At 52.1% G+C, this 19071-nt stretch overlaps 1 protein-coding gene across 1 annotated transcript in view; it reads left to right on the top strand.

The window, feature by feature from the left end:
- The window catches only part of Cacna1i (calcium voltage-gated channel subunit alpha1 I), a 110963-nt gene that overhangs the window by 6889 nt on the left and 85003 nt on the right, over nucleotides 1–19071 (top strand). Inside the window, 1 exon segment of the mRNA XM_060389020.1 lies at nucleotides 4280–4530. Within this exon segment, the coding sequence (XP_060245003.1) occupies nucleotides 4301–4530 (230 nt within the window). The 5' untranslated portion in view covers nucleotides 4280–4300.

Genomic DNA, 19071 nt, shown 5'->3' with positions numbered 1-19071 from the left:
TGATGGTGTTGATGGTAGTGATGGTGGTGGTGATGATGGTGGTGGTGGTGGTAATGGTGCTGATGTTGATGGTGATGCTGCTGATGTGGTGGTGGTGGTGGTGATAATGGTAGTGGTGATGATGGCAATACTGGTGATGTTGATGAAGGTGATGAAATTGTAGTTGGTGGTGATGATGGTGGTAGTGATGGTGGTGTTGGTGGTGAGTGTGATGTCAATGTTGATGGTGGTGGTGGTAGTAATGGCAGAGGGAGGGCTTGGGTAGCAGCCCTTACCTACAGTATACATGCATGGTCAGATTTCTTTCCCCCATGGGCTCCACTGTGCCTTCCACCAACAGTACATTGCTTCTTCATAGGGCCCTGCCGTAGGAGGCAGGAGGAAGGCTGAGCTTTGTAGAGAAAAACTGAGGCTCCAAGAGGCCAGTGGGACCAGGAATGAGAATGGAATTCCAGACACAGTGGGCCTCTGCTCTGCTCGTGGTTACCACACCACTGCTTGGAAGGACCATGGGGGAAAGTGTCAGGATCAGACCCATAGCCCATCAGGAGGGAGGCGCTCCCAGGACGTGGAGGAACTCTGTGCCTGAGCCCTGATGGACCTGACTCTGAATCTCCTGGTGTCTTCAGTGAGGGTGTGCCTTTTTGTCTTGATGAGGCTTGATCTGCAGACAGGTTTGAGCTCAAGAGCTCAGCTGTCAATTCCTCAAGGGCTTGTGGTCCTGGCACACAGGCAGCTGGGAAGAGGAGTCAGGCCACAGACAGGAAGGAGGGGATTTTGAGCTAGATATGGGAGCTATAGGTCAGAGAGTGAGTCAGAGTGTGGAGGCTAGGCAGGCACTGCAGAGCAGGTTAGAGAGTGGATGGAGGCTGGGTGAACACTGGCCATCAAGTCGAAAGGTGGAGGCTGGGCCGATGCTGGGAAGCAGGCCAGAGGGGGAGGCTGGATAGGTGCTGGGGATCGAGTTGAGGAGGGAGGCTAGGTGAGAGTGGGAAGCAGGCCAGAAGTTGGAGGCTGGACAGTCTCGGAGGTGGTGGCCTTAGTGGCAGGAGAGATTCAAGGGTGGCGGGTGGTAACAGTGTGGCTAGACAGGGGCCAGAGGACCAAACAGTAGGTGGAGAGCAGGACGAGTCAAGAGAGAAGGTGTGTGCCTCCTCGAGCACAGCCCTTTGTGTGGCTGCAAGGAGGGTTTCCATGATGGGGAGGGGCTGCCATGGGGATGCAGCACCCAGAACCCCCGCTTGTGTCCGCCCAGGCCGTTTTCTCCAGCCCTCTTTGCTCTCTCTGTTTTTAGCCCTCACCCTTATTGAATAACTCTTACCCACAGAGGGTGAGCGTTAGATGTACAGCTCAGCTCGCTGTCTAAAACCTTCCTGTGACTTCTGTTGCACTTGGAGTCTCCCTTCAGGGGCCCTCCAGTTTCACTCTTTCCTGCTCCACTGGCCACACTGGCCTCGTTCCTTTTCCCTCCTCCTTAAGCGCACCAGCCTTTGCACGTGGTGTCCCCTTTGCCTGAAGCATGCTTTCCCCAGAGCATTGCCGGCGGTGCCCTTTGATTCCTGCTGTTCTGCTCTTTAACTGGCTCCTCCTTTAGAGAAAAAGTGATTTATTATGACTCCCACCTTAGCCCTCTTGTTTATTTACTTTTCAATGCTTTTTGTTTACGGATCTAGCAAATATTTATTGAGCATCTAGTATGTTCCAGGCACTCACTGTTCCAGGGGCTGGGGTTACAGCTGTGAAGGTAACGGGTCACAGTCTGTGCTCTCAGTTACAATCTTGTTGCAGGCTGGGGAGACAGACCCAAAAAAAAAAAAAATCACAGAGATACATAAACAAAAGTTGTACACTACATTTGGAGGGTGATCGGGTTGGTGAAAAAGCCATAAAGGGAAGTGAATTAATGTGCATCCTCTCCTTATGCTGTTGTGAGGGCTGAATGAGGGCTGCTGCAAGTTCACCAGCGTAGCCATGGGGCCCACACACAGAAGGTGCTCAGGACAAGCAGGACAAGCAGGGATATGGAGGCAGGGGGAGTACATGCCAGTAAGAGGGAGAAGCTGAGCTGAGACCTGGAGGAGGCAGTGCTCCCCCTAGGGACTCAGGAGGTCCCATTTGTCTGGACCTATGGCCGATGGAGGGAGTGGTGGGCTCCAAGGCTGACCCAGCGATGGGAAGACCCCAAGCCACCCCAAGAAGGGTGCTGTTCTACCTGGGTGGTTGAGGCGCTGCCAGCCAAGGTGCTTATGTAAGGCTTGTGCTGTTTTTCTGGAATTGGGAGCAAAACTCGGAGCTCAGGAGAAAACACTGCGGCCCTGACCAGCCGGGCGAAGCGGCAGGAAGTATCGGCTCCTGTCCGTTGCCCGTGGGAGCAGGGAAGTGTCTGGATCCATCAGCTCAGGGTGGCTCAGTCGATAGCCCTGCAGCCGCCAGCAGCTGCCAGGAGTGCGGGCCTTCCTACCCCACCTTGCTGCCAAACTTAGCCGAGCCTTCAGGGATGTGCAGCCCCTAGGGTGAGGCTGTAGGGGGCTGGGCACTGGGAACGCCTGTTCTTCCTAACCTGCCGGGAGGCTGGTCAGGCCAGTGCCAGTTGCTGCTTGTCCTAAGTGGATGTGGAAGGCTGGAACTAGAGTTCTGACGTCTCATCCACCCTGGTTCTGTATAAGCCACTCTTTTTCCTGGGCCTCAGTTTCCCGATAACAGCTCCTGTGAGGTGGCTGAGTGCATCTGAATAAAGGCTAGCCTCCAGAGCTGCTCCTGAGAGGAGTCAGAGAGGTGTGTGATTGGCAGGCCATGGACACTCTCCTGCAAGGCCCTTGATAAAGCACAAAGGATTTCAGAGAGGCAAGACAGATCTATGTGGTTGAGGCCCAGCTCCGTTCTTACTTAGCTGTATGTCTGTTCTGGGCCTCAGTTTCTCTACCTGTAAATCAGAGAGATTAGTCTTCTAGATCCCCAAGTTCTTATCCGCTGTGTGCTTTTGTGTGTTCATGTGTTCATGTGTGTGTGTGTGTGTGTGTGTGTGTGTATGTGTGTGTAGGTCTCAAATGTCACTTCCTCAGGGAAGCCTCTGCTCTTCCTTCCTTGTTCCTTAGTGTCTGGTTCCACAGCACTCAACTTCTCCTTTGTAACATGTTGCCCTGGTAGCTGAGCCTGTGTTCACAGTAACATCCTCATCTTCCTAAAATTTTGCTTCACTTTTGATGATGTGATAGGTAACTCTAGTCTTTTATATGATAGGCAACTCCAGTCTTTTATATTATGTTATTTTAAAAAGATTTATTTTTTTATTTTAAATTTATATGGGCGTGTATCTATGTGTGAGTATGAGCATGTGAGTGCAGGTGCTTAAGGAGTCCAGAAGAGGGCACCAGATTCTCTGAAGCTGTAGTTACAGACAGTTGTGAACTGATGTGGGTGTTGGGAACTGAACTAGGGCAGCATGCATTCTTAACTGGTCAGCCATCCCTTTTAAGTTTATTTTATTTTATTTTTTGGAGACAGATTCTCTAGCCCAGGTTGACCTCAAACAACCTGTGAAGTTGAGGATTCCCTTAAACTTTTGATCCTTTCTGCCTCTACCTCTCCTGTGCTCCGTGAGCTAGGTAAGCTAGGTGTGCCACTGTGCCTGCTTTATGTGGTGCTAGAGAGGAAACTTAGGGCGTTGTGCCTGCTGGGCAAGCATTCCACTAACTGAGCTACATCCTCATCCCTAGACTTCCATTTAATTTTTTTTTTTTTGGCAGTACTGGGACTAGCACCCAGGCCCATGCACATACTATACCCTCTACCACCGAGTCACACCTCCAACCAAAACTCTAGTTCAGCACTATGTAAAGAAAAGAAAAAGCTGGACACAGCGGTACACACCTGTAATCCCAGTACTCAGGGAGGCAGAGGCAGGTGGATCTCTGTGAGTTTGAGGTCAGTCTGCTCTACAAAGTGAGTCCAGGACAGCCAGGGCTACACAGAGAAACCCTGTCTTGGGGAGGCGAGGGGTGAGGAAGAAGAAAAGAAAAAGACATCATTTACATTTTAAGGGTTTGTTCATTTATTTGCCAAAGCCCACACTGACTAGGCTTGCCCAATGTCCATCTGGTTGAGGATTCTGACTTAGGCGTAGTGTCTCCTTACCCTAGTTCACATGGCTACAGGGAGGGCGAGGGGTGGCTTCCGGGATCTGTAGCTAGGCTTTCAGAACAGTGTCACTCACCATGAGGGGGGTATGCTGGAGAGTGGGTGCCAAGCCAAACCCCACATGTGTCCTTCTGTCCCCTAGGGCTTCCTGCTCCACGCTGACATGGCTGACAGCTCTGTACCACCCTCATCCGCAGCAGCCCCGGCTCCTGAGCCAGGAATCACTGAGCAGCCGGGGCCCCGGAGTCCCCCTCCGTCCCCTCCAGGCCTGGAGGAGCCACTGGATGGAACCAACCCTGATGTCCCACACCCGGACCTGGCGCCTGTTGCCTTCTTCTGCCTGCGCCAGACCACGAGCCCACGGAACTGGTGCATCAAGATGGTATGTAACCCATATCCTTTGGAGGCCAGGGTGTCTGTGCCCAGCTCGGGCCAGCGTGAAGGAAGGATGGGTAAAACTGCTTCCTGGGCACTGGCCTGCCAGCATGGTCCTCTAGCCCCCAGAACTGAGGTCTGCGGCGAGCCTCTTGGGCCTTCGTGAGTGGGCACAGATAGCCATCTGGGGAGCTGTCAAGGATGGAGGCTGGACCTAGGGTCCTGCTGCTAGAAGCTGCTGATGGCTGCACATTTTTACTTCCTGCTAAGAATCAGCTCCCTCAGCAATAATCTACACGGGCTCTGAACCCCTGAGCCCTGATTGCTTCTGAAAAGCTCTGTCTCTCATCACTGTTGTGCTAGAGATAAAATTTCCAGTTCATAAACTTTGGGACCTATGTTCAAGATCCTTCACAGGTTCCTATTCCCCCCCCCCCCAGGTTTCAGAGAAATGCCCAACTTAGCCCTCCAGGCCTTGGTGCCCTGGCCCAGCCTCCTTCTCCATACTGTTCTCCTGGGCTTAGCACAAACCATTCCTTCTGTCGATTTTTTTCTTTTTTTGGAGACAGGGTTTCTCTGTGTAACAGAGCCCCTGGCTGTTGACCTGGACTTGCTTTGTAGACCAGGCTGGCTTTGAACTCATAGAGATCTGCCTGCCTCTGCCTCCCGAGTGCTGGGATTAAAGGCACACACCCAGCCTTTCTTTCCCTCTTCATCTGACTAAATTCTTTGCCATATCCTTCAAATCATAGCATCCAGTGTTGCTTCCTCCATGATTACCTGGGGCTCTTCATGTGGCCCCACATGAAGCTGTGGATTTTTTTTTTTTTGACAAGATCTCATATAGCCAAGATTAGCTGTATAGCTGAGGATGACCCTGAACTTCTGATACTTCTACCTCTACCTCTTGGCACTGGCAGGGCTGTCTGTAGTGGTGGGTTTGCTGAGTATGGATGGGCAGTGTCCCATGGGGCCTCGATACAGAATGAGGTGTGGGGAAGAGGGCTCCAGAACAGGCACAGCAGGAACTGGGGCCCCCAAGAAGGGAGAAGCTAGGGGTGTTGCTGGAGTAGAGTGAACTTGGCTGACCTCTGAAGAGCCATCTTGTGTTCTAGGAGCTACATTCTGAAGCCCAGGCTACAGGGATGAACTGTGCTGTGAGAGTGGGTATCAGGATGCTAGTGGCTGTGGACCAGTGGAGAGGAGGCTTTGGGATCCCAATTGTGGCTCTGTGGCCTGTAACAAGGACCACCCAGGTCAAAGGTGCTGGATCTCAAGGCCACCCAGGTCAGGCAGGAGCTGGTGCATCTGACAGCAGGGCTGAGCTCATGCTGAGTATTAGGAATGCCTGGGAGGTTAGCAAGAGAGCCATGCTGGAGCCCAGGCCTGCTGCTCACCCTAGCTGAGGGCCTGGGTTGATGATTGCCCTGTATCCCTGAGCTCTTAGAAACCAGTGGGACCTTGACTGGAGGGAGTGGACCCAGAGATGCCTCCTTTTTAGCTAGGAGGACTCGAGTCTCCACTTGTGAGAGATAGCTCAAGGGATTGTGGGTACGGCATGCTGTGTAATTTCTCCTTCTCCTTCTCCTCCTTCTTTTCCTTCTCCTCCTCCTCCTCCTTCTTTTCTCTGTCTCTGTCTCTCTCTCTTTGACCACCCCCACCCCTTTGGTATTTTTGAGATAGGGTCTTTCTACATAGCCCTGACTGTTCTGGAACTCACTGTATAGACCAGGCTGGCCTCGAACTCACAGAGATCTACTTGCCTCTGCCCCCTGAAGACTGGGACTAGAGTTGTATGCCACCATGCCCAGATCTGCTATGTAATTCTATTCACTGACCACTTTCATATTTTTTTCTGGGGACCCAGATGGAAGGTAAGCCTGTTCTCGGCAGCCCCAAGGATTGTGGGACAGACACCATCCACACAGTTTTAATAATGTGTAGAGAAAAACTTAGGGGTGTGCAGAATGTGAGCAAATAGTCTTCAGGCCAAAGAAGTGATGGCAGGAAGTTCAGTTGACCGACCCTCCCTTCCTCCCTCCCACCCTTTTGTCTTACTTTCTTTTTGAGACAGGGTCTTTATGTAGCTCTGGCTGTCCTGAAACTCACTATGTAGATCAGGCTAGCTTTGAACTCAGAGAGATCTGCCTGCCTCTGCCTCTCAAGTGCTGGTATCAAAGGCTTATGCCGCCATGCCTGGCTAACATTTGAGTTGTCAAGGAGGAGAAGGCTAGAGGAGGGAGACAGCAGGACAATGTCAGAGGTCTATCTTGGCAGGCGATAGGAGAGCATTTTGGATGCTCTGAGTAAGAGCTTCTGTTGGTAGCTGGTCACCATGGTTCTGGCCTGTGGAAGACCTTGGCTTGGGAGTCTGGCTCTGATAGTCTCTGGAAGGGCTGACTAGGCTGACATGGCAATGCTGTCCCAAGTGTCATCGAGAGGTCCCTACTTGGGAGGTGGCCAGTGTCCTGTGTGCTGAGTGTGCGTGACTCAGTGTCGGCCATTTTCTCTTAGCCCCAGTGCGCTGCTGAGAAGTCTCCTTCCAGCTTTGAGAGCCAGGGCCAGTCACACTCACCAGGGGGCAGTGCCCAGCACTGGAACGCAGGCTGTCCCCTGACTAGACTGGGCAGCTGGATTGCTGACCTGTTGGGTAAACAGGCCCTCCAGTCACTCTGCCTACTGACTTCAGCCTCCCTGTCTCCTCTGCTCAGCGAGTCCAGTTTGAGTAGGACTCAATGGGGTTGGCTGAGGAGGGAGAGGAGGGGCCTTTGGTGGAGCTGGGTGAAAAGAGATTTGGTGGCTGGAGAGATGGCTCAGTAGTTGACAGCGTGCGCTCTCTTCCAGAAGACCCAAGTTGGGTTCTAAGAACCCATGGACAGCTCACAACTCCTCCAGCTTTTGCTGGTTAGATTTTTGTCAACTTTACATAAAAACTAGCATTTGGGAAGTGGGGACTCAATTGAGAAAATATCCCTATCCACATTTCCTGTGTAGAAACCTATGGTACATTTTCTTTTCTTTTCTTTTCTTTTCTTTTCTTTTCTTTTCTTTTCTTTTCTTTTCTTTTCTTTTTTTCTTCTCTTCTCTTCTCTTCTCTTCTCTTCTCTTCTCTTCTCTTCTCTTCTCTTCTCTCTCTCTCCTTCCCTCCCTCCCTCCCTCCCTCCCTCCCTCCCTCCCTCCCTCCCTCCCTCCTTCCTTCCTTCCTTCCTTCCTTCCTTCCTTCCTTCCTTCTGTGTGTGTAACTCTGGCTATCCTGAAACTCACTCTGTAGACCAGGCCGGTCTTGAACTCAGAGATCCACCTGCTTCTACTGGCTATGCACTGGGGTTAAAGATGTGTGCCACTATGCCCTGCTGCATTTTCTTGATTGATGGTTGGTGTGAGTGAGCCCAGCCCACAGGGGGTGGTGTTAGTCCTTGGCAGGTGGTACTGAGCTGAATAATAAAGCAGGTTGAATAAACTGTGGGGGAGCAAGCCAGTAAGCAGCCCTCCACTGTGGTCTTTGCTTCAGTTCCTGTCTCCTGGTTCCTTTTTTGACTTCCTATCTTGACTTCCCTCAGTGATTCAGTGACCTAAGAGCTGTAAGCCAAATAAATCCTTTCTGCCCCAGGCTGCTTTTGGTATTGAAAGACAGTAATAGAAACTCTTATTCAAGCTCCAAGAGCTCTGACTCCCTATTCTGGCCTCTGAACACATGTGGCACACACATGCAAAATAATAAAAATAATTTAAAAAAACAGACATTTAAGCTGAAGGGTGGGGCACAGTTCAGCCGCCTTCTTTTGTTCTGCCCTCTGCTGTCTTCCCTTATCCTCCTGCCACCCGCCCCTCCCTCCATCCTCCTGCTACCCACCTGCATCCCACCTTTCCCTCCATCCTCCTGCTACCTACCTTCATTTCATTCTTCCTTCCAATCTTTTATGATCTACCTGAATTCTTTCCTTTTACTCACTTTGTTCTTTTTCCTCCACTATCCATCTCCCATCTCCTCCATCTTCCTTCCACTTCCTTTGTCTCCTTTCTTCCACCATCTATTTTCCCCTTTCCTCCATTTCCTTCTCTGCATCCCACACCTCCTTCCTTCCTTTTTTCTTCTGCCACCTCCTCTGCCTCCACCTTTAATCATCCTGTATCTTTCTATCCTCCTCACCCTTCATCCATCCTGTCCTTTTTCTTTGTATTTCTCCTTTTCTCTAACCTCCATCTTCCTTCCTTCCTTCTAACTCCACTCTCCATTCTCCTTTTCTATATTCCTTCCTCCACATCAGTCTCTAGTCTTTCATTTCCACCGTTTTTTCTCTATGCTCCTCCTTCCTTTCTTGGTCCTTCATCCTCAGCCCTCTTCTCATCTTTCCATCCTTTATGTTTTGTTCTTCTCTTCCCCATCTTGCTTTTTTCTTCAATACTCCTCTTTCCATATTTTCCATCTTCTTCCACCTTCTATTTCTCCTTTGTTTCTTCCTCTTCCTCCATTTTACTTCCTTCCATCTCCTCCATTTCCCACCTCCTCTACCTTCCACTTCCTCCACCTCCTTCATCTACCTCCTCTTTCTTCCACCTCCTCTATCTTCCATCTTCTCTATCTTCCACCTCTTCCATCTTCCTTCCAATTCCTCCATCTTATTTCCTCCACCATCCATCCCCTTTCTCCATTTCCTTCCTTCCTTCCTTCCTTCCTTCCTTCCTTCCTTCCTTCCTCCCTCCCTCCCTCCCTCCCTCCCTCCCTCCCTTCCTTCCTTCCTTCCTTTCTTCCCCCTCCCTTTCATCCTCCCCATTCTCCATTTCCTCCCTCCCTTCTTTCCTTTTCCCCTCTTCTGGGAAAGTCTCCTTACCCCGGATCATCTGGTGCTGTCAGGGACAGCAGTTGCTGTTTCTGTATTGAGGTGGACTCAGTTCTCAGCCAAAACTTTGGAGCACAGGGCTGGGGTGGTGCCAAAGCAGAGTGAGGTCAGGGATTCCAGGCTCAGAGACAATTAGTCTAGAAGCTTCTGTGAGGTTACAGGTAGGATTTAAGGTGGGGCGACAGGAAAGCTGGCCATGCCAATAACCCAAACTGAAAAGTTCATGTTCCAGATATATGAACTTGGCAGTTGGGATGCTGTTTGTCTGGGGTCCAGAGACCTGGGGCCTTCGGCTGTGATCACAGAGCTGAGGCTGAAGTCTCTTAGCAGACAGGATGGGTGGGAGTCAGCAGACTGCTGTGTCAACAGGGCACTCTCTGGCAGGGACTTAGGGGACCTCAAAGTATGCTTCAAGTGCTCAGAGAGTCTGCGTTAGAGAGGGGTTTCCGTCGGGGTCTGGCATGCTTTCCTGGTCGGAAATGTCTCTCTCTCACAGTCAGTGGGAGCTGCGTCAGGCAGTGTCTAACCTAGTCCTCCTCAGTGGGAGGAAACTGGGGTAGTGTTCAAACTGGTGCTCCTTCGTGGGCATGTAGCTCTTAGTGGGAGGGCACAGAATGGTGATGTTTAACCTAGCCCTCCTCAGTGCCAGGAGAGACAGGGTCAGCACTTAATTTAAAGCTCTTCCTGAATGAGCCCTGCTTGGATTTGGGGCTGTTGGTATTTGAGTGTCTAGACTGACTTGCAGGTTCTAGGATGTTGGCCATTCCTGACCTCTGGCATGGAATGCTGGAGTGTCCCTTCGGTCATTGTGACCACCAAATATGACCCTTTGCATGTGCAGTTTTTGCAGATGGTGGTTCAGCCACTCCCCACCCCACCCCCACCCCAAACTTGAGCCTGAAGAGGAGGGCCTGCAGGCTCAGGCCAGGCAAGTAGGAGGTTGTCCCCTCTTTACCAGTCCCAGGCAGGGCAGGGTCATGGGGGTCAGCCCCCGACAGTCCATCCTGAGCTCACACCCCTGGTTCCCGGGGCTCTGCCCAGGGTTCTCTGGAACTTGGTGCCCCTGACTCAGCTCCTTGCGCAGCTGAGAGCAGGCAAGGCCTGAGTCACTGCCTGAGTCACTGTGAACCACCAGGCTGTGGGGACCCTCGTAGGCAGGGATCCAGCTCACCGAAGCATCATCCCACTCCCTGGACCTGGGACACTCATTAGCAACAGGGAGGTCTATGGGCTGGTGATGCCAGGAGAAGGGACTGTGCCGTTTGACTCACGGGGAGAGGAGCGTGGCTCGCCGAAGTCACTGGCTACCTGAGTCACACCGACTGGGCCTCGTTCTTTTGCTCATTGCTGGGCAACCATGGCCATTGTCAGAACCCTCTAGGTTCTCCTGTGGGTGGAAGAAGGTGGTGGTACCTCCACAGGGCATTCTGAAGACCGGTGTCCTAGGTGGGGGGGATACAACAAGAGAGATTCGCAAGGGAGCAGGGCTGATGTGGTTGCCACGGTGTTGGGAGTCACAGGGCGAACGAGCTCTCACGCACGCACGCACACACAGCTCAGTAAACACTTTGCCTGCAGGAGATTCAATAAGATACCAGGCGACAGGTCCTTCAGCTAGAACATAACACCTTCAGCGGACACTGTTCCCAGGGAAAATCCGATTTCATCTGTTATTAACATGAGTCAGTGTGAGTCTGGCTGCTCATGCCCAAGCCAGTGTCAGGGCAGCATTAATTGATCATGCCATCTGCTACCTGCCCACCTCCCCGACCCATGACTAACCTGGAAGCCCCCTCTCTACCACTATTGGGCTTTCAGAGACCCTCTTAGGCATAAGTGACTGCATTTGCTCATGTTAATTGTCCATCGTGGAGACCCACTTTTTTCCATCTCTGTAATGGCACCATGACAGAAAATAGGAGGTGGTTCCCTCCAGGTCTCTGGGGTGTATCTATATGCCATGGGCTGGTTGGAGGGCTTCATCTACAGCGTTGTCTTTAGCCGCCCTGGCCATCTTTGGAGACAGGTGCCTTTATAGCCTCACTTCACAGATGGGGACAGTGAGGCTCATAGAGACTGAGTTACTTTTATCCAGCTGGGTTACGCAGCAGGCATGTGGCAAAGGTGGCAGGAACTCGCAACTTCTGTTAGCCGCCACCCCCAGCTTTATCCAGAATTCTGCTGCTCCCTGAACCCAGTTCTCCACACTCTGTCTGGGGGCCCGAAGTTTGCCTGGCAGTTCTGGGCGGTGGGGTAGGTCATAGTGTCCCAGGCTCTTGGTGTACGTCCTCACGGACCTACTGGCTGTGCCCAGCTGGACATCCCAGGCACCCCTCCCATTCCTGTGTGTTCCTGGGCCAGTGACGGCCTGTACTGAGGGGTGGTAGGAGCAAGTATGGTGGGGAAGAAGCTAACTGGCTAAGAAGGCCTCTTCTCCAGTTGGGATCAGGCAGAAGCCAACATCGCTGACCTTGGACAAGTCCCTCCACCTGGAATCCCCAGTTTCTCCCTACTTGCAGAATGGCAGGGCAGGCAACGGCCTGGAAGGGGGCCAGGCATTGTCTGCTCTGCTGCCATCTTTGTTGGGCTCTAGGCAGCTGCCTGCTGGGGCTGATGAAGTGGCTAGTAGCAGGTCCTGGTATTTGTCCTGGCTAAGCTGTCCCATCTTTGTGTAGGAATGGGATAGATCTTGCTGTGGTCATAGCCCTGGTGGCTTCTGCTGGTCACGAGAGACTCAGAGTATCTACTTACCCATTCTACCCAGGGATACATGGGAATGCTGAGCCCCAGGGCATCTACTGAATGCCAGGTGTCTCAGAGGTCACAGTGCTGGTCATTTTGTGGGGATGATGTTGCAGATTTTGGGGCTGGTGTTGGGCACAAGTGACTGAGAGGTGACGCCAGGGTGTCTGCATCTTGGTGTCTGAGTGAATGAAGACCTGAGCTTGGCTCAATGCTGAGTGGTCTCGGGTGAGGCCCTTCGCTTGCTGAGCTTCTGCTTGTGTGTCTGTGTAACAGGGCCATGGTGAAACCTGGTTGGGAACATTGGGATGGGATGAGAGCTTCAAGGCCAGGACTGGGCAAGCTGCTAAGTGTTGAGTATTGCTGTGTGCACCCTGAAATGGCTGGTAGAGCCTGAAATGGCTGCAGCAGCTGGGTAGCTGGGTACTGGTTTATGGTGATGGGCTCAGGAGGATGCAAGCAGGAAGTGTGCTGCTCCGGGGTAAGAGAAGGCATTGTGTGTGTGTGTGTCTGTGTCCATACATGTATGGTATGTCCTGGGACAGTGTAAAGATGGAGAAGGAAGGAAAGGCTAGTCCTGCAAAACACCCTGTCACCATCACTGCTGCCCCTGTCTCGGTCAACTAGTCTGGCCCCGTCTGTGGACTGGCTTCCTCTCAGATCTGCTGTATCAGACAAGACTGCCAAATAAAGGCTCCTTGGATCTCTCAGCACGTATGTGGGGATGCTCTGGGCTCTCGGAAAGTCCCTCCTCACCATACCTGAATCTTTTACCCAGGGTGCAAAGGCGCTGAGGCTGGGCTTTTGCTGTTCTTATCCCCCTCCCCACTTCATCTGTCTTCATTCTCTCTCCCTTCCCTGTAGTGGAGACAGGGTCTCAAGCTGTGTTGTTTCCCACAACACCTTGCTTGGATATGCTGCCCCTCCCCAGTTCTCCTTTCTCCTGTAGTCCTGGGGCTCCTGAGCATGGAGCTTGTGTCCTTCACTCATGCCTGGAGGATGCTACTTCCTCTCTCCCTCCCTTCTCTCCCTCTCTCCCTTCCTTCCTCCCTCTTTTCCTCCCTCCCTCCCTCTTTTCCTCCCTTTTTCCTTCCTCCCTCCCTTTCTCTCTCTCCCTTCCTCCCTTCTTTCCTCCCTCTCCCTTTCTTCCTCTGTCTCCCTCAACCTCGATGTCTTCTGGTCTCTACAATGGGCTTAGCATAGTGTAGTGGCTTGAGGTGTCTGTAATTCTTCCTGATACTGCCTGCTCTCCTCCCTGACATCTCTCACATCCTATCCTAAAGCCCAGACACTCTCCTTCCCATGCTTCCCCATGTGAGCTCCATTCCCTGTTGTTGGTGCTGTTCTCTCCAGTGCTAGGAACCCACCAACCGTACACAGCCACCTTCCCCAGACCCTGGAGAGCAAGGCAGCGTCTGCTGCCCAGTCCAGCCAGGCTCTTATGTTGGGTCAGCATTGCCAGTCTCCATATTCCCATGCTTGATGCTCTGGTCGCTTTGGCACCTCTCAAGGTTGTGTGTGTGTGTGTGTGTGTGTGTGTGTGTGGAGTGTGCCAACCCTATGTCCTTTAGCTGGGTGATGGGGTGGGATGGAGACCTAGGAGGGAGTGTGATTCACTTGAGATTACCTGTTGAATGTGAAGAGGTGGAACCTCTTACATATAAAATATGTAATGTAATATACAATATATTGTGTATTTATAATTGTATATTATACATTATATATCATAAGCAGACTGCTTAGTTAGAGCCCAGCACTGTGGACCCTCTTTCCAGGTTGTCTGGCTCAGCTCCCTCTGGGTAGGAGGGGCTCCTTCCTCCTCCAGCCCTGGCCTAATGGGACAGTCCAGACGGTGGCAGGCACTGCCGGGAGAAGCAACACATGCCCGGGAAATTGTCCGTTTCCTCCATCTGGTGTGGAGAAAGTTGTTTTTCTCACAAATAAGAGTCAGAGTCAAGTACCATCCCCCAAGATGCAATGGGAGGCCAGAGCAAGGACTGCTGTTCCAACTGGTTGCTGGGGTCCCAACAGCCAGCTAGAGCAGCCTGGCCAGGCTAGGGAGATCCTGGCCCCCACCGGGCAGCCTCAGGGTCTGTGTTGGAGAGCTTTGTGTAAAGAATAGTAAGGGTTGAGGCTGCCTGTGATGGAGTCCCGGGGTATTGGTGAAGCTTTAACTGCAGAAAGGGATCTTTCTATCTGGGTCTTGCTTCATGAATAGGAGTTTCCAGAAGAGCTGAAGGGGTGTGTTACTGGTAGAGGGGATTTGTAGTGAGTGAGGCAGGGGCTGGGGAGCCTAGGTAAAGGCTTGTACTTGTAACAGTGGGTGGTGGGATGGGGGCATGGCAGGTGACCAGCAAGGCCGGACCATGGACACGGTCTTCTTTTTATCTCCTCGCTTTTAATTATTAACTAATTAATTACATGTGTATATGTACATGTGTGCGTGTGCACATGCCATGGCATGTGTGGGAAGGGGTTCTGAGGGAGAGACAGGGTGTGCAGCCAGCCAGGAGGTTCTTGCAGCGACACTGTTGACTGTCTCAGCTGTTCATCCGATGAGCGTTGGAGCTTGCTGGCTCCCAACAGAGGTGCCCTAGGGTTCAGTCATTCCCCCTGGCCACCAGGCAGGTCCAGACACTCAAGGTGTCTACAGAGCCCCCGGTCAAATGTAAGAGGCAGCCAAGCCCCAACCCTTCTGAATTAGGGTGGTGAAAGAGGAAGAGGTATGAGGTCAGCTTAGGAGCCCACCAGAGCCTCACTGTGTGAAAGAGAAGACGGCCGGGGATGAAGTTGCTACGTGGGACCACCGGGCCTGGAGGTGAGGGTGACAAGAGGTGAAAAGAAGGGCATTCATCAACATGACAGGGACTGGCTGACTGAATTCTAGTTGGCTCTTATATCCTGCCCGGGAGCCTCCAGGCTCATTTTGACCTGCCGTCTCCCTCAAACCATCAGGATCCTGTTGGGAGACAAATGGCCATGCTTGTCTCCCTCAGGGAGGAATCAATAGTCTTTTTAATCAGCCGGAATGTCTCTCTGCTGATCTCCCTGCAAGTTGCTGCGGGGCTGCCTGCCTCTTGCGGCGCTGTCTTCATGATCGGCCAGGTGGGGCTGTGTGGTGCCGGGTGGATACCTTGGCCTCTCTGGGCTCGGTGTCCCTCTGGGGATGAAGATGCAGTGGGAGAGGTTCCTAGACCTTCCCTGATCACTGCCAGCTGCTGGTGGTGATGGGGTCCCACTGTCTGTCCTCCGGCTCGGGTCTGTTCTCTGCAGGATACAAGCTTGGTGACCTGGGGGTGGAGTAACCCTTTCCCTGAGTGTCAGTTTCCTCACCCATACAAGTGGGAGCTGGAGGGTTCTGTCAGGTTGATTTTGTTCCCATGGGACATATGACAATGTCTAGAGACACACCTCCTTCCATGCATAAGACAGCCCATTCAGACGGCTGCCAGTCCCAAAGCCACTGGGGCTGAGGGTAGAAACCCCAGGGGTTATGACAGGACCAGTGTGAGCCCGACAGTGGGTCTCATTAGGAGGGAGGATGAAGCTGAGTCCCGAGCAAAGGGTTTCCTATGCCACCCGAGCCCCATTCCCCACTGGAATGGCCATTGCTTGTAGTGTCAGCGCCTTCCAGGAGCCCACTTGTCCATCTGTTCTCTGTCCACACACCTAGCCATTAATCCATCAACTGTCCACTTAACAACCCGTCCATCCATTTGTGTATCATCCATCTCTCCACTCATCCATCCATTCGTCCACCCACCTATCTGCTTACCTGTCTTCCATCTTTCCGTCCATTCACCACTTCTCGTTTGTCCTCATGAGGAGGCACTTCCCATCCACTTATGCTTCAGCCCTTCCCTCGCTCATGTTGTCACCTGCTCAGTGCCAAGACAAGACAAGACTCTTATTTTCTCCACGAATGCTTTTCAGGACCTTTGGTGTGCAATATAAAACCTCCATTCTGCTAGCTAGAGACTTCTTGTGTGCAAGCTCCATGTTTTATTGATGTGTACCTCTTTTCCAGGCCTACACCCTCCATCACTGTACAGAGCAGATATGTGGCAAGGCTTTCGATGGAATGCCTCTGAGCGGGCAGGGTGAAGTGGTGGAGTTTGTATGGGCAGGGATGGTGTTGGATGGTGGTGAAGCCAAATGGCCCTGAATGCCCAGCCAAGTGTTCAGGGCTGAGAAGCAGAGGCTGGGTGTGGTGTGGGGGTGTGGGGGTGTGGGGGTGTGTGGTGTGGTGTAGAGCATCCAGGCTTTTGGTTTTGGAAGAGCTGCTGGGATACATACATACGGAGGATGTATCTCAGAAGGCAAGGCTGGGGGAGGGGGCCGTCCAGAGACTTCTAAGTGGGGTGTGGGGATTGTGTAGTGAGGAGTAGGTGGGGAGGGCCAGTCTGGTAGTGAAATGGACACATCTCTAAAGTAGTGGCGGGGTTCAGAGGGGTGGGTAATGAGGAGACAGTGAAATGGACTGGCCGCTAGTGTGGAAGGAAGCTCCCAAGGGCTATGGACAGGTTGTTAGGGCAGAAGGGGGTTCTGGAGGGCTGTAGGCCTCTTTCGAGGCTGGTGGTGAGGTGGAAAAGCACAGGAATGTGTTGTGGACAGCGAGTGTGCCTGTCCCCCTTTATGTATGATGAACTCGGGGTTGACAGAGATCTTTGGTGCAGAATCTGGGGGCTCCTGCTTGCTGCAAATGATACTCAGTTTTGGGACAACCTTGGCTGTGGAAGGCCGTCAACAGCGGGGTCAGGGAGAGGAGATGCAGGGCCCAGGGCTGGCATCTGAGACCCAGTGCTGGAGGATAGAGTCCAGGAAGTGGGAAGACCAGACTGGGGACTTGGGGTGACTCCTCTGGTCTGGGGGTTCCTAGAACAGGTGTCTTAAGCTGGGGCTCATAAGCTCTTGTGGGGGCAAGTTGAGTTTCATTTAGCATTTCTTTTCTAAACAGTGAAGGTAAAAACTAACACTGGACACCTCCCCACTCCCCACCTCCCACACCCACCCCTCATGGCACAGTAGCAGTTCCTGCCACATGGGGGAAGAGTCACCAGTGCTTCCTGTCACACCAGGGTCACTGCGGGGCCCTTGGATTAATAGGCAGATCCTTCATGGTGACAGATTGTCACATAACCTTAGACCTGCTGCTGGGCCTTGTTATTTATTGTGTTTTAACAAAGCATGTGTATTTCTCAAAAAACCCATCTTTCTCCCGGTGTGGTGGTTCATATCTGCAATCTCAGTCCATGGAGGCGGAGGCAGGTGGATCTCTATGGGCACAAAGTCAGCATTCTATATAGTGAGTTGTAGGGCAGCTAGAGCTACAGAGAGAGATCCTGTCCCAGAAATAAAGAACAGACAACAAAACAAAACAAACACCCTTAAAAGCTTGAGGCCAGCCTGGCCTAACAACTAATTCCACGTTAGCGTATATTTATATATGTAAGCAGATTCCATTTCTATTCCTAAGTTTTTAGAAAATTTACATTAAAAACTATTCTGGGCTGATGAGATAGTTTAATTTGTAATGGTACTTGGCTGCCACCAAGTTGAGTTCAATCCTTAGGTCCCACATTGGTGGAGGGAGAGAGAATAGACTCCCATAGGTTGTCCTCTGACCTCCACACATACATATGGATAAAAAAAAAAAACAACAACCCACATATGAATAAATAAATAAATAATTCCATCATTTTTGTGTTTAAGACAGAAAAGATGAAGAGCCTCAAGGGAGAGGCCCAGTGCTGCTGGCTGGGAGCGAGGAAAAGGTGTGTGTGTGTGTGTGTGTTGCTGTGAAAACGCACAGGTGACCATGAGCAGGTATGTGTGTTCTTGGGCAGATGTGGTAAAGGACAGCACACAGGAAGAGAGGCAGTACCATCACCCTCTGTCTCTACCGGGTCTCTGGCATCAGGGACCAAGTGTCCTTCATTCTGGCTTCTAAGCACGAGGTCCAGAGGGAAGCCCCAGTGGAGGAGTGTTGGAAGAATAATGAGTGATGGGTGTTGAATAAGGAGCAGTAGCTGTGGGAAGGAGAGGAGAGGGCGGTCAAGAAGGGCAGCTGGGCTGCAAACCCCTCCCTGGCCTCCATGGTGCCTCCAGGAGATGTGAGTCCTACCTCCTCACAGCTGCAGGTGTCCTGTGTGGCTGTCCCACGGAAGACTCCCAAGTTTGCAGGATGCCACCAGGAGCACAGGGCGGCTGGGGGGAGGCGACCAAGCCTGGCCAGTAGTGGGTTGTCGTAGCAGATTCGTTCACACTTGGCTGCTGAGGGTCACAGCGAGCTCTGTAGGTGCAGTTTCCTTGAGGTGTGCTCCTGAGGCCATGCCTACCCCTGGACAGCTGTGGTCCTGGTGCCTGTAACACCATCTCTTCCTTAGTGGCCAAGTGGTATGTCTGGAAAGTCTTTTTGGTCAGAGCCACTTTCCTGCCACCCACCCTGAGGTCTCTTCCAGACTGGCATCTTTGTCCACTCACTGTTGCTTGCCTGCCCCTCTGGCTGTCTGTGCCAGGCAGCACAGCTTGCTGGGAATATGGGAATCAGACACTGGACAAATCCACTGAATTTTTCTATGGTGGGGACTCTGAGATGGGGTTGAGGATGGGAAGGGAGAAAGGTGAAAAGGGAGAGAAAAGGGTAGATTGCCCCTTGCCTTTATTTTAAGGGACTTCAGGGCTTGTAAGCAGAGCCAACCAGGCTTGGCTGTCTGTCCTTCAGGACACTTCCTGTCACTGGGGACGTACAAACTGAGTGGAACCTGTAGCCTGAATGCCAGCTCACTGCTGTGCCATTTCAGGCCAGTTGTATACTCTCTAGACCTTCTTTTCTGTGACTGGAAAATGAGTGTATTTGTCTCCCGGGGGTACGGTGGAGGTGGTGAGGGAGAGCAGATCTACAAACATGTATCAGAGGAGGAATTGCAAGGGGCCTGATCCTAGCTACTGCCTTCCTTAGCTGTAACTGCAGATA

This window comes from Meriones unguiculatus, chromosome 8 (assembly GCF_030254825.1).
Source record: "Meriones unguiculatus strain TT.TT164.6M chromosome 8, Bangor_MerUng_6.1, whole genome shotgun sequence".
NCBI lineage: Eukaryota > Metazoa > Chordata > Mammalia > Rodentia > Muridae > Meriones > Meriones unguiculatus.
Note: the sequence above shows the minus strand (reverse complement) of the source record. Positions and strands in the feature narration are given on the sequence as shown.